The following is a 25,084-nucleotide window of genomic DNA, read 5'->3' on the forward strand; positions in this document are numbered from 1 at the left end:
GAGAATGACAAAGGACATGTCTCCACTTCCTTTCTAGCCCAGGGTGGGTCAGGCTGTGGGAGGTCAGAGTTGTAGACTGGAGAAATGTGCTTGCTCCTTACACACAACATGACCCTGGGCTGGCCTTTTACTGTCTGTTAAGAGTCTCAATTTCCCTTGTGAAAGGGAGGGGGCCGTTTGCCCTTAGGGAAGAGCACTGTGGTTGTGAGCTGGACCCCTGGAGCAGCCATAGCCGGTGTGGTGCTCCTGATGCTGGGGGTGAGCTGAGTGTTTGGATGTGGGGGCCCCAGGTATAGCTGACCATGACATGTGCCTGGGGTAGGGAGAATGAGGCCACCCTGAGGGGGAGGGGCCGATGGACTGGCCCAGCTCTGCTTTGTGTCGCAGGCATCCATGGATGCCTCCAGGGGCTTCTATATCAGGTTAGTGGTCACAAAGCAGTGTCTCTGCAGGGTGTCCTTTGCTCCCTGTCTCTGTAGTCCAGATGAGGCAGTAGAAGCTGAGTTCAGAGCCAGGTGGTACCTCCTGGGGCCTTTTCCCTCACTAGTGTGATGGAACAGGATCAGACCTGCCTGACTGCGGGACTCCACCAAAGGCAACTTGGTGGGGTTTGAGGAGGGGAAAGGGGTGGTGGTGAGGGGAACCACAGTAGGCGTGGCTTCTGCTTACCTCCTTCCTACTAGAACCCCTCTTGGTCTTCCTCTCCTTTCTACCTGACCCATACTAGCTGCCCTAGGGCTGAGACCCCACTTAAGATGCTAAGCGAAAAGGAACCAGAATTTTAGACAGGTGTGTATGCCTGTCAGCCCCTGCTGATGCCCTCCAGGTCTGGGGCATGTGTTCATATGGCAGAGTCACCAATCAGGAGGCGAGGAGGCTGGTGGGGGTGGGGGATTGGAGAGGAGCAGGCAGGAGTCTCCTTCCCCGAAGAGAGCATCTAGAAGTACGTAAAGAGGAGGTTCGGAGTGAGGTCCTGAGGGGGTACACAGGAGTTCACTAGCCTAGCTTGGGGTAGGAGGTATCAGCCATCCCTTTAGGTGAGAAAGGCATAGAGATGCCAGGGATATGGGGGATATGAGAGAGGCACGGGACCCAGGACAGGAGAGACAGGGTGAGAAGGAGGACTCAGCTTCATGCCGATGGAAGGAAAGACAGGAAGGACTGAGCAGAGGCCAGCAGTGAGGCATGGGACCCTGGTAGGAACAAGCAAAGGACAGCCTAGCCAGCTACAGAGAGGTGGCCAGGGCTGAGTTAGGTAGCTGCAGAGAGAGTCGGGTGGTCCTCTCCCTGGCCGACAGGGCTGGACCAGCGAGTTGGAAGCATAGACAGAGACAATGAACCTGAGTCACAGTCGCTTGGGGGACTCTTGTCTAAAGGGCCTGAGGCGGAGGTCGAGTGTGTGGCACCCAAAGCTGGGGTCACAAACTGGTCAAGGCGTGCTATGAGGGAGACAGACCTGAGAGCTGGGAGCTGGCCGTGAGCCAGGGTGTGGGCGCAGATGCTGCTGGGATGCAGCTGCGGGAGGTGAGTAACCGCTCTGAGTCACACCTGTGAGTGGGATGCACCACCTGCCTGAGCTTTGTGGATGGACTAGGCGATGTGTTTATGGTGCCCCACACAGCCCGGCCATAGTAAACAGAATGTGAGGCCAGCTGTTGATGTCGTTGCTTCTGGGACATGCCTCAGACTTAGCGGGTAGTGGACCAGGCCATCGTCCTTTGTGTAACCAGGATTGGTATCAGCGTGTGACCTAGATCAGTGCTCTGTATGTCACCAGGATCAGGGCTCAGCCTGTGACCACAATGAGGGCAGGTGTGTGAGTAGGGTTAGGGCCCAGGTGCAGTGGGGTCAGGTATTAGGGTGTAGCCAGGATTACACTCAGAGTATTAGTAGGGACGGGGTTCAGAGTATGACCAGGATCAGGGCTCAGTGTATGAGTAGAGTCAAGGCTCATATTGTAACCAGAATCAGGGCTCAGTGTGGGAGTAGGGTTCAAAGTGTAGCCAGAACCAGAGATATGTATGTGGCTAGGATTGTGGCTCAGCTTGTGACCAGAATCAGGGCTTAGTGTGTGTCTCCTTGGTCAGAACTCAACTTGTGATCAGGGTTAGGACTCAATATGTGGGACCGTGGCCCAAGCTCAGCCTATGACAAGGATCAAGGCTCAGTGTTTAGCTGGTATCAGTACTCAGAATGTGCCCCAGGTCAAGAAGCAGAGTGGAAATATGACTGGGATCAAGACTTAGTATGTGTTAGTGGTGAGGTGTAATGGGAGAATGTGCGATAGAGTTCAGATCTTAGTGTCTGAGGTAGGGTTAGTTTGTGGGTACTTAGGGGCTGTAGATAACAGTGGAACAGAGCAAGAGGAAGCCAGCATTGCAGGATAGAAGTGACTCTTCAGGAGATGCATATACCACCTGGAGACTTGGAGTGGAGAATTTATGAGGTGCTAATGAGCATCAACTGTGGAAAGTGCAACCCAGGCAGGCCATTGGTGAGGCAGGCAACCATTATCCAGAGTGCTCAAGGGAAAGCCACAGGCAGAGTACCAGAGGCTGGTTCAGATGGAATGTTCTGAGGGTTTCTAGATGGTGACTTCTTAGCTAAAAGAAGAGCCAGTCACGTGAAGGTCAGAGGGACAGTGATGGGTGATGGGAACAGCCTGTGCAAAGGCCCTGGGGCATGCTGAGCTTGGCATTGGAGCTGATCTCCTACAGCGGGCCAGCTTGGTCTTGTCTCCTCTCTAGGATTTGGGGCTTGTTTCTTGTCCTTGGGGTCTCCAGTCTGACCTTCCTAATAAGACCTGGCATGTCTCTTGACAGACAAAACTCTGCTTCAGAGATTGCTGCTGCCCCCATCCCCCACCCCCAATAATGTGCAGAGCTGAGGTTGTCGTGAATGACCCTGAGCCAGTTGGGAGGAGCAAACGGGCTAGGGGTGTCTGGCAGCTGCCAGACCTAATGAGGGCAGACAAGGCAGATGGCCATAGAGGTCGAAAGTGGAGTCAGTCATGGCATGGGTGTGAGCCACTTGCTCAGTTGGCTGTGACCTTCCCAGAGCTCTGGAATACTTGCTGGCCACTTCCCCCACCTGTCCCTGTCACCTGGCCTCCTGTCAGTTTGGACCCAGGTTCTCCATTGGTAAAGCCAAGTATGAAAGGACTGTGATCCTAGAGGGCTCACTCCTGGAGGATGATGCCCAGCCGTGCCCTGTCCACACTTGTCCTTCCCAATTATGGCTAGAGACTTTTGAGGTTGCAGAGTCACATGGCTGGTCACCCGGGTCTCCTGCAAGGCCTCAGAGGCCTAGGGTAATGAGAGGGGCCTGCTACTTCAATACAGCAGGAGTTGAGCCTCTTTCCAGAGGAGGCTTGGCATATACATAGGTGCCTACTAGCATGTACAAAGAGCAGGCTTGGTGTGAGGGCCAGCGCAAATCAGGGTAGGCAGCCCAAGTCTGCCTGCTTGTGCCAGGGGTTATGTGTGTCTGTAGAGATATCGGGTAGGTGGGTATCTGTGGATGTGCCAAGCATGGGGCCCATGTCGCCCTGTGGGTAGAGCCTAGTTAAGCCACCTTGGACCTCTTTTCATTCTAGAAGAGGGAAGGGAAGAACTGGGGGTAGTGTAGAGGTTCTGCTAGTGCCCCATGACCGATGGCCTGGGGCACTGCATGGCTTATGGGGTGAGCCGTGTTGTCATTTGCAGTGAACGTTGCCTTGCGTGAGCAGGGCCAGCCTGCTGTCTCTGGGTTGTGCTGGGCGTAGGGTAGAGCATGGTGGTGTCCATGGGCTCTGCCCCTGCACAGGGATGAGCAAGATCAGAATGGCCAAGGCCCCAGTCTTGCGTTGGTGGGAAGTGAGTTTGGGAAGAGGGAATCCCAGGTGCAAAGACTCTAAGATGGAAATGAGGCATCCCGTTGAGTGGCCTTTGCAGCCAACTGGGGGTCCTGAGGCCAGCAGGGAGGGGACATCCCAGATAGGGAGGTGAATCAAGGTACTTTAGAGAGCAAGGGGAAGATAGATAGAGGAGCTTTGGCAGAGAAATGGAGTTGTGGGAAGGATGTTGGGGTGGTTGGCCATGGAGTTGGGTGTGTTGGCTGGCTGCCCAGTCAGATATAGTGGGAGCTGGGGGTGGACACCATCCTGGGGCCCTGGCAGTGTAGAGCCACAGCCTGGGAGCTAATTGTGGGGGCAGGGCTGAGTCTGTGCCTCCCTCACCCTACCTGTGATGTGGTGTGAATTGAGGGATTGGAATTGAAGGGTTGTGACATGAGGGAGCTGAGGGCTATTGTCAGGCATGGCCTGAGACTGTCATTACCCTGGGGAGGGTTTGTCCTCAGCAAGGGACAAGGACTGATCTTAGGGACAGCCCAGCAGAGAAAGAACAGGGGTGGGAGGGCACAAGACCCTGGGGCTACATGGGGCTTTGGCCAGACCTCTGTTTGCCATGGGTCCTGTCTTACTCCTTGTCTCCTCCCCCCCCCTCCCCAGAACATGGATAAGGCGACCGTGCCATCCGTGACGCTCATCGTGGGCTGTGGCGTGTCCTCCCTCACCCTGCTCATGCTGGTCATCATCTACGTGTCTGTATGGAGGTGGGTTCCTGCTCCAGAGCCTGGAGATCCAGCCCTCCCTTTCTCTCTCGTACCATCTCCTCTGGACCATGCTTCCCATCTCTTTGTCCCATGCGGCCTGAGTTTCTGTTCCAGGTTTCTGATTGCTGTGTCACTCGGGTCATGGAGGAAGGATGGGGGTGGGGGCCATGTTGACCACACAGGTCCTCATTCCTGCTGTCACCTGACTACACTTCTTGACAGACACTAGTTCTGAGCTTAGGCTCCAGCTGGACACTTTGGTTACTTGGAGTCCTGTGGCTACTCACTATCCCTGTGCACACTCATACCTGGACCTACAAACTCCTTGGAGTCAGAAATAACTTCCTGCACTGGGCTCCCAAGGCTACAAGGATCATCAAGGACCCTCATGTCCACCTCAGGCCCTATCTGCCCATGTGTAGGCTGTGGGGTAGCACAGCCTGGTTAAATCCCAGACAGGTGTGGGCATAGGAGGATTGCATAATGTGACTTCTCTTAATGGCTGAGCCATTAGGAGCCCACTCAGGTCACAGATGTGTCTGGGCAGTGCCCCCACCAGTAGGTACATGTAACCATGGACGTGTGCCAGTGGGGTGGCCTTCTCCCTGCTTACCAGCCTCTAACCCCACCTAGTAGTTTGCAGTGAGGTACATTCAAGGTCATTGTACACAAAGCTGTTCTAGGGCTCCCGTGTGATGGCTGGCCCCTGTGACTGGCTGTTCCATTTCCCTACCCTGTGTGATGGTACCCTATAATCGAAACTGATGTGCCAGTCACTGCCTGCAGCCAGGCAGCAAGAGATCGATGTGACTAGTGGGAGAGGGGCAGTCTATGCAGCCTCTAGCATCAGCTGCCCTCTGTTCTTCCCAAAGACGGAGCATCCAGAATGCTTCTCATAGGACTCCCTCTTACCAGCCTTTCAGAATCTCACACCACCTAGAGCTTGGAGCTCAGAGGCTGGACTCAGCTCTGACCTGGAGAGGAGGGTACTTGGTGTTCAAAGCACCTTCCTTAGTGAGCACTGATGGCATCACTGTGCCCTGTGAGCTGTGGACAGGGACTGTTCTGATGGCCAGTTAGGAAGTGGGGGCCAGATGAAATAAGGGCTCTGCCTACATCAAGCATGTCAAGCCCCAACGGCTAGCTGAGGACCCTCTCTCTGATCCCTACCTGGGTGGTTCATAGTGTTGATGATTAATGATGATGTTGGCAGTGATGGTAGCCCTGGTGGTGGGTTGTGATGGGCACAGTGGTGGTGGTGTTGATGACAGTGGTGGGCATGGTTGTGATGGTGGTGGTGGTGGTAATAATGGTGATCGTGGTAGTGACGATGATAGTGATGGTGATGAAGGTTATGTTGGTGGTGCATGATGGTTATGGTAGTGGTCCAGGTAATGATTGGGGTAGTCATGGTGGTAGTTGGTGGTGGTGATGGTGGTGGCAGTGATGGGGATAGTGATGATGATAATGATAGAGGCAATAATTTCAGGGAGGAAATGGAACACCGTTTCTTGGACAGGCCGCATGACCTTGATTCCCTGTTAGGTGCTGACCCCAGGCCCTGACCCCTCTCACAGGTACATTCGCTCAGAGCGGTCCGTCATCCTCATCAACTTCTGCCTGTCCATCATCTCTTCTAATGCTCTCATCCTCATCGGGCAGACCCAGACCCGCAACAAGGTAGGCAGCCTCTTGTGTTTTCAGGCGTGGTGAAGATGCCCACTCCCCCACCCCCCGCCCACCCTGGGCAGCTCCATGTGGGAGCCCTCTGTTTGCCTTGCCCAGGACCCCTTCCTCACTCCCACCCTGTGATCTCCATACCCTGTCCTGCCAAATGTGACCCAGAGGCTAGGCTTGGGGAGGGCTCTTCATGGGCCACCCTATCATGTTGGAGACAGAAAGAAGGCCTAGCCCCGGACACTGCTGTGTGCCCTGGCAGAAACTCAGCCATAGTGGGCTCGCCTGAGATTTGATGTGGGTCCGAGAGTGTGACTCCCCCTGACCCTCGGGCCTCAGTTTCATCCCTGCTGAGGGATAGGCCTGACAGGAGCTCCTCAGTAGACTTCTGACCCCAGTTTATTGGAAGCTGGGGGAGGAGGATGAACATCTACCCCAGGCCTTAGGCTTCAGTGGTCTATCTCGGGGTGGGAGGGACCATGTTGCTTCCTGCCTAGGAACTTGACAGGTCTCAAAGTCATTGGAAACAGCTGGGTCATTCTCCCAGCTGTTGCCACATGCCCATAGGGGATGGGTGAGAGCCAGTGAGCACCTGCCCAGTCCCCTTGGCCCCTGCCTGCCCAGGTTGTGTGCACGCTGGTGGCTGCCTTCCTGCACTTCTTCTTCCTGTCCTCCTTCTGCTGGGTGCTCACCGAGGCCTGGCAGTCCTACATGGCCGTGACTGGCCGCCTACGGAGCCGGCTCGTCCGCAAGCGCTTCCTCTGCCTAGGCTGGGGTGAGCAGGGCAGCTAGGGTTGGGAAGTGAGGGTGGACTGTGGCTAGGGCTTGTTGGGGGATAGAGCAATCAGGAGCTGGGAGCGAGGGCGGGCAGTGGGCTGGGGTAAGTAAAACCTCAGGGGATGGGCAGCCTGAGTAGGATGATGGGCTCTCTCTGTTCCTGGCATTCTTGTCTTGGCTCTCTGCTTGTTCCTATCACTCCCAGAGTCTCCATTTGCTACCCTGGCTTTTCCCTTTGGGCCTCCAGGTCTTTATAAGACTGCCAGGAAATGCAGCCCAACCAGGCCCCTTAGCATTCAGATGACACATAACACCGTGCTGTGTCTTTCACAGTACTTGGGGCACATGCTCTAAAAATGATACCCTCTTTCTGTGAGACTGAGTGGTAACAGGCCACGGCTCACCCTCCGATCTGCAGTCCTGCAGCATTCCCCCATCTCTCATCTCCTACCGTACCCTGTCCACCCCTTCCCTGTAGTGATGCCCTCATTTGGGACTTCCCTCATGCAGTTTGGCCCTGGGCCCATGTGGGCAGGGGATGGCAGGACTGACCCCCTTTCTTCTGGTCCTCTTCTAGGGCTCCCTGCACTGGTGGTGGCCATTTCCGTGGGATTCACCAAGGCCAAGGGGTACAGCACCATGAACTAGTGAGTTGGTCAGGCGGGGGATGGAATAACCTTCTGCAGACCTGGGAGATGCCCCACCTTGCTGGCATTGTGTCAGCCAGGCTTAAGAGGGTGGGCCCTTAGGCAGCTCCCTCACTCCTAGGCAGTCAGGTCCTGTGGGCAGGGAGATGAGAAGAATGTCTGGGGCCTCCTGCTTCCTTCCTCATTGTCTGATCTTGATGGCCATGAGCCTCTGGAGTCCTCGTCCCCATGTGTGCAAGTGTTGAGGGGACTCCCAGAGGATAGTGGCGGGTGCATCCTTCCTGTGGGCATTATAGGGGTGAGTCAATTTCACAGATGAAGCCCTGGGGCCCAACAGCTGACCTAAAGTGATGGTAAGCTCCATGGGCAGAGACAGGTCCCCAGGCTCAGATGGGACTAGAAAGAGGAAAAAAAGACCTGAGGGGTTGTCTGGCTCACACTAGTCGGGATCCAGATAGGGATGGTGGCTAAAACCATCAGAGTGTGGGGGTCAGAGCAAACCTAAATTACTCTGGAGCCCCAGGAAGGTAGGTGGTAGGGCTCTGGAGCCCCTCTATCTGAGCCATGTTGGAGACACAGATTGGAGATTCTGAAGAATGGAATGGAATGCATTGAACATCGTTAGCTAGAATGCCCAGGCCAGAGGTGGGGACAAGCCCGAGGCATGCTGAGTAGCCTCTCTGGCAGTGATTCTCAACCTGTGGGGTCATGACCCCCACAGGGGTTGCATATCAGATATCCTGCATATCAGAAACTTACATTTTGATTCATAACAGTAGCAGAATTACAGTTGCAAAGTAATAATGAAAATAATTTTATGGTTGGGGTCACCACAGCATAAGGAGCTGTACTAAAGGGCTGTAGCATTAGGAAGGTTGAGAACCACTGACTTACTGGTTTGATCTCCCAGGGGTACCATGGATGGTTCCTAGGGGCTGATGGATAGTATGGGCTGTGGAGAGCTAGGCAAATGAGCATAGGACTATTGACCTAGGCCAGGAACCTCATGTCAAGGAGGGTCTGCTAGAGACTCAGAAAGAGCCAGAAAGCGCCCCACCCACAGAGAGCAGAGGGGAGCCCCAGGGCTTCTGAGAAGGCGTGCCCTATTCCCTCTACTGGGCCATGCCTCCATTTGTAAGTGGAGATAACAGTGGGTGCGTGGGGACTCCTGGGGATCCAAACCAAAAAACTGTGTGCATGTTTCCTGGTTTCTTTCACGGCCACCCAATTCCTATACTTCTTCCGGACACACTGGTTGCCTGGTGGGCATGGGGCTGAGTACTGACAGCTTGTCTCTTCCCCAGCTGCTGGCTCTCCCTGGAGGGGGGACTTCTGTATGCCTTCGTGGGACCAGCTGCTGCAGTTGTGCTGGTACTGACCCAGCCCCTCCCCTCCCCTATCTCCCAGGCTGGACCCCTGGGTCTTTATGTGGCCCTTGGCTGACCTATGGGGGTCTGGTCACCAGCTCCATTCACCCCACTCCGGTCGCTCAGTGTGGTCACTGTCGTCTTCTTATCTCCATGACCATGGCTTGCCTGGATATTGGGCATTGATTATGTATCTGCCAGGAGGCCCTTGCAGGTTTGGTGAGTAACAGGGAGGTGGGGACAGATGGACAGATGGACAGCTGTAGCTGCAAGGATTGAGCAGACATGGCCCAGGTCAGGCATGTCCACAGCTGTCAGCACCCAGAGTGCCAAGAGCTAGGACTGCTTGTTTCCTGGTGTCAGAGAGACCTTGCTTTTTCCTGGCCCTTCGGTGGACATGCCCATTTGGAGGAGAGTCCAGAACTACAGCTGGGGACTGGCCCAGGGCCAGGAATGGCTTGGCTCAGCATGGGAGTAGATGCTCTCTCTCTAGTCCTTGTCTCCCGGTCTCACCCTCTGTCGAGGAGGGATGGTTAGGAGGCTTGGCTCAAGTCAGTCTAGCAGACAGGTGGCACAGGAGTACCTAACTGACCCTGCCAAGTGCGAGTAGTGGGTCTGGGAAGAGTGTGTAGGTGGGTAGAAGAAGTTGGATGGTTACCAGAACCCTGCTCCTTCTTCCTCAGAGGCACCCAAACGGAAGGCCAGGTGGGCATCCCTGGCAGTGCCTCAGAGGGGAGCTGCCGACCAACTAGACCAGGTTGTCATTTAAAGAACAGGCTCCAGGGCCTGCCTGAGGGCTGCTGAGAAAGAAGCTCCTACCCCTGCTTATCCACATGAGTCACAGGATCCTGTGCCCTGGCCATTCTTCGTGTGACAGCCAAGCAGGGCCTCCTGCAGTAGAGTAGCCTGGCCTAGGAGGACACCCTCAGTCCGGCTGTGGTCAGCAAGCTAGGAAGCAGGGCTACACCAGGAGACAGGGCCCTGTGTTTGGAATCCTGACTGTGCAAAGCCATGGAAGCTGTCAGCCCCTCGGCCTCTGGGCATGATCCCTAGTGTCTCCCCACCTTGACCTTTGCCCCTTAGGGCCAGGCCAAGGCCTTCAGGTCCTGGCAGCCTTTCTACAAAAAGGTAATTACCTAGGGACCCTCAGGGATTCTCTTGGAGTGGTGATAAGAAGTAAGATTTGAGCAAGGCCTTGTCCCTTGTCCCACATCCTGGCAGAGACAGCCGAAGAGAGGCAAGGTGCCAGGGTCCCCAGGGCATGGAGCCTCTGACAGTGGACTTAGGAATGATTCTTACCTTGTGTAGTAATTTGGTTAGCAGCTTAGAGATGCACCTGAGGCCCTAAGAAGCCCTCAGGACGCACCCAGTGGAAATTGTTAGTGGGGTTGAGGGTCAGTGGTCTTGGAGATCAGGAACAAGGGGTGCCCAAGATCAGCCGGTGAAGCCATCCTTGGCCCTAGGCTAGTAGCTCACCATTATCAGGGGCCAGGGGAGGGGTGTTGGTGGTGTGGGGTACATTGAGGACAGGGCTCTGGATGGATCCACCTGGCCAGCACTGGGGTCTGAATTGTGGGGGCACATGAGTAGCCCTTGGAGGACTGTGGACATTCTGGGCATGGCCATTGCTGATCTGGGCACCCATGGGCTCTGGCCCACTCCTGCCTCTGCCCGGCAGGTGAACATGGTGATCGGGATCCTGGTGTTCAACAAGCTCGTATCCAAGGACGGCATCACGGACAAGAAGCTGAAGGAGCGGGCAGGGTAGGCCCTGTGGCCCTGGCACCTTGCCCTTCTTGGCTGGAAAGACCCAGAGCCCACCCACCATTAAGTCCCAAATCCAGCCTGACAATTCCGGTGTCATAGAGCAGGTTAGGAAACTGGGGCACAGACTACAAAGGCCTTTTCTAGCCGGTCAGTCTTGGTCTTGCTCTGTGCCTCAGTTTCTTTATCTGACCTGTAACAAGGTGGGACCCTGTAGCGTCTCCAGAAACATTTTTAAGCTCATTTCAAAAAGAGAGCCCCCTTGCTGGGCTCAGGCTAGTGGGAGGGCACCTCAGGCCCAAGGCTGGGAGTGTTCTCCCTGTCCCATGGACCCCATAAGAGGCCTTGCCTGCCTGGTGCCTTCATCACTGGAGGACAGCTAGGGACTGGTGGGTAATGCTCCTCCCACACTGCTCAGGCACCTATTCTGTGAGTCGTCCTGGGAGTGAGGGACGACATGGGGGTCACTGCTGCTTCCGCTTAGTCACAGGTCACAGGGAATTGGGGTGGAAGCCTTGTCCTGCCCGGAGTTCTCCCTGTCCCGCCTTCTGCATCCCGCAGCTGGTGTACTGGTGTCTTTGTGGGGGCCCTCCCCCTGCCCTCCCCTCTGTGCCTGTCTTGCTCGGTGTCTTTCTGTCTCACTGTCTCTCTTTCTGGTTCCTCCTTCTCTGCCCAGTGACTTCTCTGGGTGTCTGGTGGGCTCTGGCCCTGGTTAGAGCCCTTGAATGGGCTAAGGGAGTTCTGTCACTGTGCTGGGTGCTCTGTGGTGGAGAGCCTGGGCCTGAGCCTCTAGCCTCAGCCCTGCTGTCTACCCCAGTACAGTGGGCCCACATCAGAGTCCGAGCCCCATGCACGTGGGTTGAGCTGTGGCTGGAGTTGTAGGTGTGGAGGTCTCCTTGTATGCTCCAGCACTGGCCTGCTTGATTTGCTTTCAGAATAGCCACAGGGAAGCTGCCAAGTCTATATCTCCAAGTAGACAGAGGTTTAGGGAATGGGGAAAGCTGGGGGAGCTGGAATCAGACCCCAGTTGTGGGTGTCCTGGGCCAATGCCTAGATGGGAAGGCACCCACCTGCTGCGTGTGCATGCACACACCTCCCTCACACGCATGCACTCGCGCACATGGACAGGGTTGCCATACAGCTCACCCTATTTCTGCTATCCTTGTGAGGCCTGCAGATGGAGCCTTCAGCCCATGAGCTAACTAACCTCTAGCATGCCTATGCTGGAGGAGGAAGGCTATCAGGCCTCCTTCAGATCTCGCTGCTCTGGACACTTAGAGACAGAGGCATGCTGTCAGTCAGCAGATGCTGGCAGCCTGTACTCCTGCCCATCTTACTCCCGGCCCTAGGCTTGGGTCCCTTAGATGACCGAGAGCCTCAGGCTACCGTCTCTGCTCCTCGCCTCGCGGTTTCGAGGGAACCTGTTTGCTTTTGTTTCAGCCTTTGATTTCACTTGCAGTCAGCCGCCCGCGCCCCCCCTCGGGCGTACCCTCACGTGTGCCGAGTGCGGAGTCCTCTCTGCTGCCGAAGCCACCTCCGACGCCACCAGTAACGCCATGTTAGTGCCTTGCTGCCACCTCGGAGCAGCCCTGTATGGGCTCTGCTCCCTCTTGAGTCACTTCTGTTCGTTTTATGTTTTTCTTTCGTTTCTTTCATTTCTGCCGCCCCCTCTGGATTTCCAAGGCAGCCCTGCCCTCTGCCTGCAAGCTCGTCTCTCCCGACTCAAGGCTGGCTTGCTATGCAGCATATAAGACACTGGGGAGGCAAGCAGTGGGTCAGCTAAGGTAGTAGAATGGGACTGAATCCGAGGACGGTTGGAGTGGGCCTGCACTGCTTCCTGCTGCTCCCTGAGCCCCCCCCCCCCCAACAACGCTGGCCCAGAGCCTGGCCTCAGCCCCAGCTCCACAAGACAAGTGGATAGGTGATGGAGTCATGTGAGTGTGTGTATATATATATATGAGTGTTTAGCGAGGGGGTGGGGGAGTGGGACAGGTAGTGACTCTGTGCATGTACATGTACGTGTTGCTCATGTATAAGAATAGCCGGGTTTGTATACAGAATATATGTGCTAGTGTGCATAGGAGCGGTGCCTATGTGTGGGAGTGGGTGTGCTTCCAGTGTGCAGGTATGCATAGAGGTTCCCATATGTGAGAGTAGCTGGGTACGTGTGGATAGTGTGCTGCTGTGCATGGGGGTGCCCATGTGTAAGAGTGACTGGTATGTGTGCAGACATGGGGGAGAAAAGTGTGCAAGTATGAACTTGCAAGCAAGTAAATGGTGAGTTGGTGTGAGTGTGTGTGTGTGTGTGTGTGTGTGTGTGTGTGTGTGTGTGTGTGTGTGTTGTACCTGTAAGCGTATATAACCTGTAAGAATATAACTGGGCATGGACAAAGGTGTTTAGATGCATGTATAACTGAGATGTGTTATCCCCTGTGGGTACATGTGTTGTGTGTCTGTGTGGGTGCACAGGAAGATACAACCATGGGGACAAGATACAAAGAACAAGGGATGCTGATCCCTGACTTGGCTGTGTCAGCATAGCTGGATTGGGTGGATGGAACTCAGCATAGAAGGTCATCTTGTCCAGGCCCCTGTCTCCTTCAGGTCATAGCAATAGCAGAGACCCCAAACACTAAGCTTCTCAGGTCCTCGTGCTCACTCTCAGAGCAGGCACTGGAGCCCAGGACTCTTGGTGCCTTAGGCAGATATGAGGGCCAGATTAGGCTGGATGGGTAAGAGGACATGCATGGTATAGAATCCAACCAAGTAGAGTCGCTTATTCCCACAATGAGCTCCCACTGCTGTGAGCCCCAGTGGACACCTTTTGGATCAGCAGTCTTTCTGGGTGGAGTGCAGACACTCAGGTCTAGCCTGAGCTAAGCAACTGAGTCCTGGGATCCTGAAGGTCAGGCACCAGCTAGAGGTGGTGACACCCAGGCCTCACTGGAGGTCTTCTGGTGCTCAGAGGTATCTGAGTCCCTAGGGAGATGGTGGCTCCTCTTCCTCTGGGCTCCTGGGGACGTGATTTGGAAACTGGTGGCCTAGAAGAGACAGAGATGACAGGGCTAACCTTATGGAAAGTCAAGGGGGCCTCTGTTCCTGCACCAGACACCGGTGACATGAGATGTCAGAGGTCCTGGCTCAAAGAATGTCTGCTTTGAAGGGGAGGGAAGGTGTTACTGGGCTCAATGCTATGGTGGAAACAAGTCTAGAGCGGAGAATGACCCTGCCCATGACAGGAAGTCATGTACTAGAGGGCCAGCCTGCCATTGTTCAGTTCTACCTTCAGGGATGGGGATGGGAATGGGGTTGCGGGGTGGGCGGGTGAGCTGGCAAGTGGGAGGGTGGGGGATACTTCTGGCTTCTGCATCCATGGGGGAGGAGAGTGCAGTAGCCGGCACTGTGTGGGGAAGCTCCACACCATCCTCAGCTCCAAAAGTATGGGTGGGGTCAGCAGGGACCCAGGAGTTGGGGCTTTGTGCCTCGCATGGGGTTCCCTCTAAGAAGGGAATGATAGATTATATAGTTGACTGGAAATGGAGGCTGTGTGAGGTACAGTTTAGAAGCCCACACTTCAGGGCATTGAGGGAAGGGTGGGTCATCAGGAGGATTCCTGGTTGGGGCCTGAGCTGGGCAAGGAGAGCTGACAGAGATCTGAGCAGGGCTGAGAGCCAATCCTGAGTGTGTGCCTGGCTACAGGTGGTTACTATGTTCACCAAGTGATGATAGCTGTGGCTGGGGGCAGGAAGCTCCCTGGGGTCAGAATAACATGGGTTTCATAGAGGCACAAAAGTAGGCCTGGAAGAGGCCATGGTAAAGGGCTGGTGTAGCCAGCTATGTGGCCTCAGAGGCCAGAGATGTGAGGCTGGCTGTGTCCTTACAAGGCCAGACCCCACATAGGACCCCTGTCAAACTCTTTGGTTTGGTGGGAGTTTGGGGGATCCTCTGCCCAACTGGGCCCTCAGATCCTCTAGCCTCTCCCTGCTGCCCTAGCTCCTACTCTGTGTTCAGTTCTCCCATCTGCTCTTTTGGGGGACGGTATGACCCCCAAGAGGGGAGGAACCAGTGATCCCGATGTCCACCTGATTCCTAGAAATGGCAGGGGTCACAGACAGGCCACAGTGGCTCCTAGCTCCTGGGAACTAGGAGTTGGGGTCAAGGCACAGTTCTGAAGCACTGACATGTCCCTACCTGAGCATGGGGGGAAGCTCAGTGGTTGACGTGCAGGCCGGGTACTGATGGAGGGCATGGAAGGCTCAGGCTGCTAGGCTCCCCGTGCCAGCCAGGTGCTCTAAGAAGAGACTGAGTACTGAAGGCAGGGGTGGCTCAGGTTGGGGCCACAGGAGGGCACTGAGACTCAGGAGGGTAGCTGCAGCCCCGGAAGAGGAAGAACACCCTTCATGTCTGTTCTGTCTGTCTTGGTCTCTTCTCTGACCTTCTGGCCTTGTCCAGCTGTCCACTGTCTGTCCTGTCTCTCCCTCACAGTTTTTCTCTCTCTCCTTCTCTCGGTACCTCCCAAAACTCCTGTCTCCTCCAGCCATCTCATATTGCAGTTGGGGCCCTGGGGCTCTGGGTCCAGGGCTTAGGGCCTGGAAGATGGAATCAGGGGCTGGCTACCTTGCTCTCTGCATCTCTCCCGTCTCTGTACCCTTCCTGTGTGTCTCCCTTCTGTCACCTCCTGGACAGGGTCCAAGTTCTCTCCCAAAGAGCTCCTCTACTTTGCTGGGTCCCTTGCAAGCCCTCAGGCCTGGGGATGGGGGAAAGGGTTGTCCTCAGGAGAGGTGGAGCGCCCACGGGGCCGCCCTGACGCCCTCCATCCCCAGGGCCTCCCTGTGGAGCTCCTGCGTGGTGCTGCCGCTGCTGGCGCTGACCTGGATGTCTGCCGTGCTCGCCGTCACCGACCGCCGCTCCGCCCTCTTCCAGATCCTCTTTGCGGTCTTCGACTCACTGGAGGGCTTCGTCATCGTGATGGTCCACTGCATTCTGCGCAGAGAGGTGGGCTCCCTGGGCCCCTCGAGGTGGACTTGCACCCAGCATGGAGCCAGGGTTGCTGGAAATGGCCCCCTTTGGGGGGGGATAGCTTATTTTCAAGGATACTTCATCAGCTATGGGAGGTCTGTGGCAGACAGGACAGAGGAGGAGAGCCAGCACTAGATGCTTGGAGTGTTTTCTGATCCTTTCAGAAGGTGAGAGCATGAGGTTCATATCCAACTATGTCCTGATGGCTACCACCAGGAGGCAGTAAGGAGACTGAATGGTTGTCCTGACCCCAGAGAGGCTGCATGTGGACAGAAGGACATCTCACCTCCACAGACCAACTTCTGCCCCAGATAGAGCAGGGGACATGGCTGGGGCCTAGAAAGAGCCTTTTGCCTCTGTTCTCCTCTGAACCTCCTAGACTGCTGCTAAGGGGTTTGAACTGAAGCAGGTATAAAAGGACAAATATCGACCGTAGCTGCAGGAACCAGGGACCTCAGTTGGCAGAAGAGACTGGGCTGGCAGGGCAGTGAAGAGGTCAGATACCGCTGCTCCTCTAGAGAGGCTCTGGAGGAGCACCCTGGGAGAGAGGGATGCCTGAAGTTGCAAAGGTATTCCCACAAGGCCTGTGCCCTCCTTCCCCCTCCCTGTGCCAGTCATGTGTCACTCAGCTGTGACCATTGAGACTCACAAAGAGCGACCTCTGAGCCCCCTTGTCCTGGCTACCTGACCAACGCATCTACAGTTCTCCGGAGCTCCCTAGCCCCGCACCAGGTGCCCTGACTTGTAGCCCACAGGCAGATGAAGTCTAGCCTCCTATTATAAGGCCACTGATCTGCTCTGAAGTCACACTCTTGCCCTCTGCTCCTCCCTCGGTGTCCTGGCTTCTACAGGGCCAGCTGACTGAAAGTGAACGTAGGCACTCCAGGAAGGTAACAGGACAGACGTCAGCAGAATAGCGGAGCATCCCACTAAGATCTGTCCCTAGGGTGTGGCATCTGCAGAAAAGTCTTGTGGTCAGGAAGTTGAGATGCGACCAGCAGCCAAAGGGCTCACCACTCCATGTTGGGTAGGGTGAGCATGTGGAGCCAGCTCGAGCCCTTGTATATGGTCCTGATGCAGGTCTCAGCATCTCACTGCTATCTCCAGAGCCCGGGGTTTTAGGATAATGTTTGATCCTGTGTCCTTCCTCTTGCTGATTATCCTGGGTGGTTAGCTAGTTCCTTTGGTGTCTCTTCCTGCCAAGATCTATGCTGACCTTGTGGCTGGCCTCAGCCTTGTCCATACAGCCTGCCCTGAGGAACAGGCTCCTTGCCTGCAGTCAGGATGGGTTTTGGGGGTGCTGACCTGCCCTGAAGTCAGGTACCTGCTTTAGGCTAATGTTCTTACAGTGGCTTCCAGCCAGTGGAGTCTGCAGCTCCTTCCCAGCATCAGGAACTCCAAATGTCTTCATCTTACATCCTTTCTCCTCCTAGCACAAGGGGCATTCCTGTGCTGCAATGAGGCGTCTTGCAGCGGGTGCTGTGGGAGCCCGTTTTCAGGTTCCTCGTGGCTTTACTCAGCAGATCTGCATAGAGAGGATGATTAGGACCGTGGGCCTGAGTACAGGTGTCTTAGATGGTCTGAGCTTGGGTGTGCTGGGGGAAAGTCTTTTGCTCTACCGCTTGGCGTCTCTATAAATACCCTGGGGCAGAGACAGTCGGGGCCGTTCCGGGCCCTCTCGAGGCTCTCCTGTATTTTCTATCTGTTTATTTCCACAATCTAAATCCTTCTAGCTAATATTTCCTGCTGCTCACAATCAAGAAAACTCTGGGGAGCTGTGGGTTGGTGGGTAAATGCCCTGCAGGGTGCCATGTGGGTCCGTGTCTCTTGTGACATGCTTTCCCTCCTCCAGGTCCAGGACGCTGTCAAGTGCCGTGTGGTAGACCGCCAAGAAGAGGGCAACGGGGACTCAGGGGGCTCCTTCCAGAATGGCCATGCCCAGCTCATGGTAGGACTGATTGCCTGGGGATGCCAGCTCTCCTACCAGGACCTCTAGGGCCTCCCTGTGCCCAGAGTTTTGCTGGGCTCTGGTAGCCCTAGTAGATGAACTCTGAGCCCAGTTTGTAATTGGGGAAACTGAGGCCAAGTGGAAATCCTCGATCCAGGGTTTTGAGCTGGGAAAAGCTGTTGGTGAGTTGGGTAGGGGCTGTTGCGCATCTTTGCCTTCTTCAAAGCCGGCCCATCCAGAACTTTGCACAAGCCAACCGTGAGTTTGCCCATACTGATTGCTTCAACTATGGGGTCTAGGCACAGTAGCCTCTGCAGCAGAGCCCAGGGCTCTGCTGGCCAGCTTCCTGCCCCTCTGGCATCACCTATATGTTGTCCCAGGTGTTTTGCACCCCGTGGGTGAGTGAGGCACTAGGGAGCGTCTCCAAGTGGTGTCTACACAGGGCCAACCCTCTGGGCCTCAGGGCCACCATCTAGAGGGAACAGGTGTCAGCTGGACAGGTACTTTGTCATTTGGGGACACAGCTTTCCCTCCTCTTGATGTTTCTCTTGGCCTGACCTCTGACCTCAGGGGAAGACTGCCACCTTCCCAGCATCCTGGCTCCTGCTTTCAGGGAAAGACCTCCAGTTTGAGATTAAAGGCCAGACTGACCCCCCTGGAGCCCTGTGGTCTCTGGATGGGTCTTCTAGACCCAAGCTCCTAAGGTGGTCCTGGGTCACCACTATGGCCTCCCCAGCTGCTGTCCTCGGAGATGCAGCGGGGACCATGTCTCTGCTCTAGGGGAGGCTGGTGCTGGCCCAGGTCTGTGTCTGTCCCCTGCTGTCTGCCTTGGATGGAATGGCAGAGGTTTTGGAAGCCCTGGTGGCTGCATGGCTTTTGGGGGGCATGGCCAGAGGGGCAGAGGCTGGCTGCTCCGTGATGCCTTGGAGGTAGAGCACGCATGGTTGAATGCACGCACACACAGGCAGACACAAACACATGCATATGCATGGAGAAATGTGCATATGCTCCTTCACATAAACACAGATGTGTGAGTCATATACACAAAACTCCTCTCAACATACATGTTCATGCTCACACAGTACAGTCCTCTGCCTTCACCAAGGCACACGTACCACACACACACAGAAACATGGCTCACACATGCATGTGAATGCCGGCAGACACACGCATGCTTGCATAGACAAGCATAGCAGATGCATGGCCACATGATGTGGCCCGTGGACTAATCATGTGGGCTGGGGCTCTTGGTGGCAATATCAGCATATTTGTAACCTCTGAGGTGTGGGTGTGGCTTTGGTGGCCCCCTTCCTACCACGCTGAAGGTTGCAGCCCGACTTGCTACCAGCCCTGCCCTCATCTTGCCCTCGGTCTCTGTCTTGCAGACTGACTTTGAGAAGGATGTGGATCTGGCCTGTAGATCAGGTGAGCGCCTGACAGGTGAGAGCCATGGTGGCCAGTCGGCCCACCTGCTTCTTTCTTTACTCCCAGTATCTGTGTGCCCTATCTGTCCCCATCCCACACCCACTCTCACATGGCCCTGCCTGGGCTCCCTGCTCCCCAAGGCTTTAGGAGTCCTGTTCGTGTGAGCCCCAGAAAGCTGTCATGGAGGCCATGCTAGGCTGGGACCATCTTTGGTAACCCCTTCACATGTCTGTCTTTTCCCCCTCATAGGGCAGAGCAGATAGGCCAGTTCTGTGTGAGACCCAACCCCGCTCCTGCTTCTGCCTGTACACCCCATTGTCGCCTGCCTCCTGCCTGCCCTCCCTCAAGCATCCATGTTGTCTTCATTTCTTCCTTGTTAACCTGCAGTGGGAGAGGGGAGGTGGTGCTTTGCAAATGGGAGACTTCAATAGCGGGAGGGAAGCAAGGGGAAGGACCTGCTGCTGGGGCACTTGGCTAACACTGAGCTCCCAAAGTCAAGAAGGGGCTCAGTGCCTCCCCCATGTTCCCAGTGTCAAGTCATAGCATCTGAGAACCAGGGGCCAGGACAATAGTAGACAATCTCTGGCTGTGGAGGGGCCATCTGGCTTTATTCCATCTGGTCCCCAAGTGGGGAATGTCAGCTGCTGCCTGGGTGGGATTCTTGGAGGACCGCCTTGGGATAGGGCAGAAAAATCCTTCCTTGGTTTTCAGTGATCCAGCTCCACAGCCTAACCGAGAGGTGACCCCGGCATTGGGAGTTGGGAGCTGGCCTTGTAAAGCACAAGGTGCTGTGGATTGAATGTAGCTGATGGGCACATGATAGGTGTCCGTGGATAGGTGTCCATAGTGGGGCAGAGTCCCTGCTGGAAGAGGCTGGGATGAGCTGTGTGCAGGCCAAGAGGGTCCTTGAGATGCTGTTGATCCTTGGAGATGGGCATACAGATTGAGAGGAAAGATGAGTCCTCTGCTGGGGTGCTGGGGAATGAGGGAGGACAATTCTGGGCATCTTAAGCCCTGTTCTGTTGCTATGAAGGGACACCATGGCCAAGGCAGCTCTTATGAAAGAAAGCTAGTTGAGGGCTCGGTTAACAGTTTCAGAGTTTTGGTCCATTATCCTCATGATGGGGAGCCTGGGGACATGCAGGCAGGCACTGGAGCAGTAGCTGAGAGCTACATCATAATAGGCAGAGAGACTCTGGGCATGGGATGGGCTTTTGAACCCTCAAAGCCTACCCCCAGTGACACAGTGACACACTTCCTCCAACAAGGCCACACCTCCTAATCTTTTAAAATAGTGCCACTCCCTGAAGACTAAGCATTTAAATATGAGCCTATTCTTTATTCGAGTTTATTGTCATTCTTATTCAAACTGCCACCCTGGGGGATAGTCTGGAAGAGCCAAAGGTTGTCATGGGAGGGAGCTGGGGGTGGGAGAGTTTGGGCCTGGGAAACTAGGATGCTGTGGATGACCGACCGTAGTTGATGAAATGGTAAGAGCTGCTGGTGGGCCCCAAGGCTGGGCTAGGTGTGACCAGAACAGGCAGTGTGCAGGCCTGGGCCAGGCTCCTTGAGAAGCAGGTGTGACCTTGCTCTGGAGAGCGTGCCCAGGAGGATGGCTGTCTTGATTCAGAGCTAGTCTGATACCCTACTGGCCAGTGGGGCTAAGCTGAAGGACCAGTGACAGATGGGCTATATGGTGAGCTGGAGCCCAGGCCAAATGTTGGACAGCTTGGGATCGCTAACCAAGAGAGGTGGATGGATGGGAACTTCAGGAAGAAGGACTTTATCAAGGCACAGGGACAGCAAGGCAGGAGAGCCCTTCAGAGGGGTTGAGCTCATGTGCAAGGTCTCTTGGTGTGGTTCTTGGAGCTGATGTGCCTATGCCAAGCACAACCTCCCTTCAAGGACTTGTGTGCAGCAGGAGTACTGGAGGGAAGCCTGAGCTCCCTAGAAGAAGCTGTTCTGCCTACCTGGAAGTACCTAGTTCCTGTGCTTTCCAGCAGAGGGCACCCTTGCTTGCTTTTCAGAATTGCCATAATGGGCTGTGTATGAGTGACAATCTGGTTATCTTGGGAGGCAGGCAGAGACCGGTGTGGGCCATTCTCATTGGAAAAGGCAAAGTAACTTTGTCCAAGTGCCAGCATGGACCTGGGGTGGGTGTCAGGGCTGGTGTGGGTCGAGACCAGGGTGGCAGCAGTGCTGGCCAGGCTAAGCCTCTGCTGCTGCTGCTGACCCTCCTCACCGCTCTGACCCCCTCTTCCTATCTGCTGTCTCTTCCGATGCTCCCCATTAGTGCTGAACAAAGACATTGCAGCCTGCCGCACGGCCACCATCACAGGCACCTTCAAGCGACCATCACTGCCTGAAGAGGAGAAGCTCAAGCTGGCCAAGGGCCCGCCCCCCACCTTCAACAGCCTACCAGCTAACGTGTCCAAGCTGCACCTGCACGGCTCGCCCCGCTACCCTGGTGGGCCACTGCCCGACTTCCCGAACCACTCTCTCACCCTCAAAAAGGACAAGGCCCCCAAGTCCTCCTTTATCGGAGATGGAGACATCTTCAAGAAGCTGGACTCAGAGCTGAGCCGGGCCCAGGAGAAGGCTCTGGACACGAGCTACGTGATCCTGCCCACGGCCACGGCCACACTCCGGCCCAAACCCAAGGAGGAACCCAAGTACAGCATCCACATTGACCAGATGCCCCAAACCCGCCTCATCCACCTTAGCATGGCGCCTGACGCCAGCTTCCCCACCCGTAGCCCACCTGCCCGTGAGGCCCCAGGTGGTGCACCCCCCGAGGTGCCCCCTGCTCAGCCCCCACCCCCTCCACCTCCACCACCCCCTCCACCCCAGCAGCCCATACCCCCACCACCCACCCTGGAGCCCGCACCCCCCAGCCTGGGGGACACAGGGGAGCCTGCGGCCCACCCAGGACCCAGTTCAGGTGCTGGGACCAAGAACGAGAACGTGGCCACCTTGTCAGTGAGCTCCCTGGAGGTGAGGGTGGTTCGGGGTCTGCAGAGCAGAGATGGGTGGACCCCCAGCCGAGGGCTGGTGCTTCCGTGCTGTGTAGGTTTAGGGCATGTCAGAAGTGGGTCCGGCTGGCCCAGGGACAGAATCCTTATGCACTCAAGCCCATTTCGCATAGCAACAGTCTCTGTGGTCAGCCTAGTGCTTGTACTGCCCCTGCGCCTTGTTCAGTCCTTAGGACATGGGTCTTGAGGTCAGGATGGGACCCTCACTCAGGTCAGGCCCTGCCCCACCCTAGCATGTGCTACCATCTGTCTTTCAACCTCTTAGGTGCAGCTAGCACCCTGAGTTCACTGTTAGGGGTCCAACTGTGTGGCTCCAAGATCAGGTCTCCTTGACCTGTGTAGCCTGGCTGAGCTGGACACTTCAGAGAGAGGACAGGGACAAATAGGCCTGGAGTGGGGGGGGGGGGGGGGAAAGACCTCACTGCACACAGAGAACTTGGGGTAGCCTTGGAGTCAGGGCTCTGAGACCCCACCCACATTTCATCATTGTCTGGGGGTTCTCCTTTGGTCTCAGCACACCCTCCAAACCCAGAGCTGGGCCTCTATCCCTAGGGAACAGGCAACCTGGGTACTTGATACACCCTCAGCATGTTCCCTGAAGGCAGGTTGGTGTCTCCCCAACTGTCAGGCAGGAGGGCCTGGATGTGTGGTCTAGGCAGTTTTAGGGGAACACATTGCCCATGCACACAACCCCTTTCTCCTGCAGCGGCGGAAATCACGGTATGCAGAACTGGACTTTGAGGTAAGTGCAGGTTCCTCTCTGGAGAGACAGGCTGGGAACCAGGGCCTTTTCAGCACGTGGGAGTTGGGGAAGGGCTCAAGGTCGGAGCCCAGGGACCAGCAGCAGGTGGGACAAAGGGGTGGCTGTGGATGCCCATCCTGGCTCAGGACGCGTGGCCCCAACCCACAGAAGATCATGCACACACGGAAGCGGCACCAGGACATGTTCCAGGACCTGAACCGGAAGCTGCAGCATGCGGCTGAGAAGGAGAAGGAAGTGCCAGGCATAGACAGCAAGGTCAGGAGGGTGGGCTCTGCTTCTGCCCGCTTCCTTCCCTCCCTCCCTCACTAGATTCTTGGTTGGTCTTCCCCTGCGCTGCCTGTCCCCTCAGATGTGCAAAGGGCACGGGGCAGGCGGAGCCTGAGCCTGGCCCTGTCTGGCGGGTTCCCCACTGTCCATCCCCACAGTACTGACCCTGACCCCCATCATGGGAGCTTCAGCCACAGCCAAGATGGGCTGTTGGGATACAGGGGTTTCTGCGCTCTCTGGGAATTCCTCCCTAAGAGCCTTCCCCTCTCTTTCTTCCCTCTCATGGAATCACCCCATTCATCCCTGCCCTGCCTACATCGCTGGCACCGAGTAGCCAGAGAAACAGCAGACTCCCAACAAGAGGGCCTGGGAGAGCCTCCGCAAGCCCCATGGGACGCCCGCCTGGGTGAAGAAGGAGCTGGAGCCACTGCCCCCTTCCCCACTGGAGCTTCGGAGTGTGGAGTGGGAGAAGGCGGGTGCCACCATCCCACTGGTTGGCCAGGACATCATTGACCTCCAGACCGAGGTCTGAGCGGGCGGGCGGTGGCCCCGCACCGGGCCAGGAGGTGGGATGCTGCTCTGCTCGCTCCACCATAGGACGGGCACAGATGCGCTCGCGGTGGCGGGCCGGGTCCAGCCCCGGCCTCAGGGCGCTCAGAGGCGGCCAGGCAGAGGGCCCGCGGTGCTGGGACCAGAGCCAGACACAGGACAGGAGGTGGCATGGCCCGCGGGCACAGGGCTCCGGAGGCCAGACGGTGCCTCAGACTCTGCCCTCCTTGGGCAAGCCCGAGCAGGCGGGCGGGCGGCTGTGGACACGGACAGGCCTGGTGTGGCCAGCGTCCCCAGGATGCCCACCTCAGCCACCACTGCAGAGGACTGCCTGTGGCCCGCCAGCCTGGCTCCGTTTTTTAGACACCCCTATCCCTTGGGAAGCAGCCAGACCCCCCCACTCCCTTCCAGGACCCTGGGTCCCTCCCAGACCCAGGCAGAGAGCATGGTCCTGACCCAGAGACCCAGGGGCTGGACTGAGACCACTCTGGAAAGAGGCGGGGTGGGGAATCTATTTTTTCTCTCCTTTTCTTTTCTTCAATAAAAAGAATTAAAAACCCAGTGCTTTATGGTCTGTTCGTTCTCTGTAGCAGCCTGGCCCCATTCAGTGGCAACGCCTACCCTGTGTGCCTGCCCTGCCCCGCCCTCCCTTGCCCCGCCCTGCCCTGGGGGCCTGCCCTCTTCCCGGGTCCTCTGAGGCTGGACTTACCCAGTTCTCCACCTCAGGAGCATTGGACTCCATGGCCCCTGAGTCACCTGGGAAGGACAGAGCTAACAGGTAACAGTTTTAAAAAAACAACCTGAAATGGTGAAAGGCAACAAACAAAATGTGTGTAGCTGGAGCCTAGGGTTCTACCTGCAGCCTCCCAGAGCCCATCTTGGAGAGGCCTGTCCCACTGTTATGCACAGCCAAGTACTGACTCCCGTTGTCCATCACTAAGTACATCCTGTCCCCAGGCCATGGCGAGCCTATCCATTCATGGGGTGAATGAGAGGGAAAAGTGAGTTTGTCAGATCACCAGAGGCTTTAGAAGCACCAGAGCCACCTTCCCTGATGCCATTCCAGCTTCAGCATTCTTGCATTTCTCAGAGCTTCCAGCAGGGGGCAGCCTAAGCATTCAAGGAGTCCGGCTGGGAAGCCAGGAGGCCCCTCCTTTCCCCAACTCTGAGAATGCGCAAACCTGAACTTCTGCAGACAGAACCCTTCAGGCCTCTCCTTCAGACCACAACTTGAGCTGGAACGCAGATACAGACCA

At 56.2% G+C, this 25,084-nt stretch overlaps 1 protein-coding gene across 3 annotated transcripts in view; it reads left to right on the forward strand.

The window, feature by feature from the left end:
• The window catches only part of Adgrb1 (adhesion G protein-coupled receptor B1), a 72,076-nt gene extending 47,687 nt beyond the window's left edge, over positions 1-24,389 (forward strand). For 2 of the 3 annotated variants that reach the window (XM_036207502.1, XM_036207503.1), the window contains exons 19-31: positions 4,490-4,593; positions 6,171-6,273; positions 6,895-7,045; positions 7,625-7,694; positions 8,999-9,065; positions 10,740-10,825; positions 15,649-15,820; positions 17,697-17,792; positions 19,178-19,232; positions 21,511-22,211; positions 22,956-22,991; positions 23,160-23,267; positions 23,614-24,389. In XM_036207502.1, the coding sequence (XP_036063395.1) occupies positions 4,490-4,593; positions 6,171-6,273; positions 6,895-7,045; positions 7,625-7,694; positions 8,999-9,065; positions 10,740-10,825; positions 15,649-15,820; positions 17,697-17,792; positions 19,178-19,232; positions 21,511-22,211; positions 22,956-22,991; positions 23,160-23,267; positions 23,614-23,811 (1,947 nt within the window). In that variant the 3' untranslated portion in view covers positions 23,812-24,389. The remainder of the gene's footprint in view (positions 1-4,489; positions 4,594-6,170; positions 6,274-6,894; positions 7,046-7,624; positions 7,695-8,998; positions 9,066-10,739; positions 10,826-15,648; positions 15,821-17,696; positions 17,793-19,177; positions 19,233-21,510; positions 22,212-22,955; positions 22,992-23,159; positions 23,268-23,613) is intronic. The other variant, XM_036207504.1, reaches the window with a different exon arrangement.
• The last annotated feature ends 695 nt before the right edge of the window (positions 24,390-25,084 follow it).

The sequence above is a fragment of the Onychomys torridus genome, chromosome 16 (genome assembly GCF_903995425.1).
Source record: "Onychomys torridus chromosome 16, mOncTor1.1, whole genome shotgun sequence".
Classification (NCBI taxonomy): Eukaryota; Metazoa; Chordata; class Mammalia; order Rodentia; family Cricetidae; genus Onychomys; species Onychomys torridus.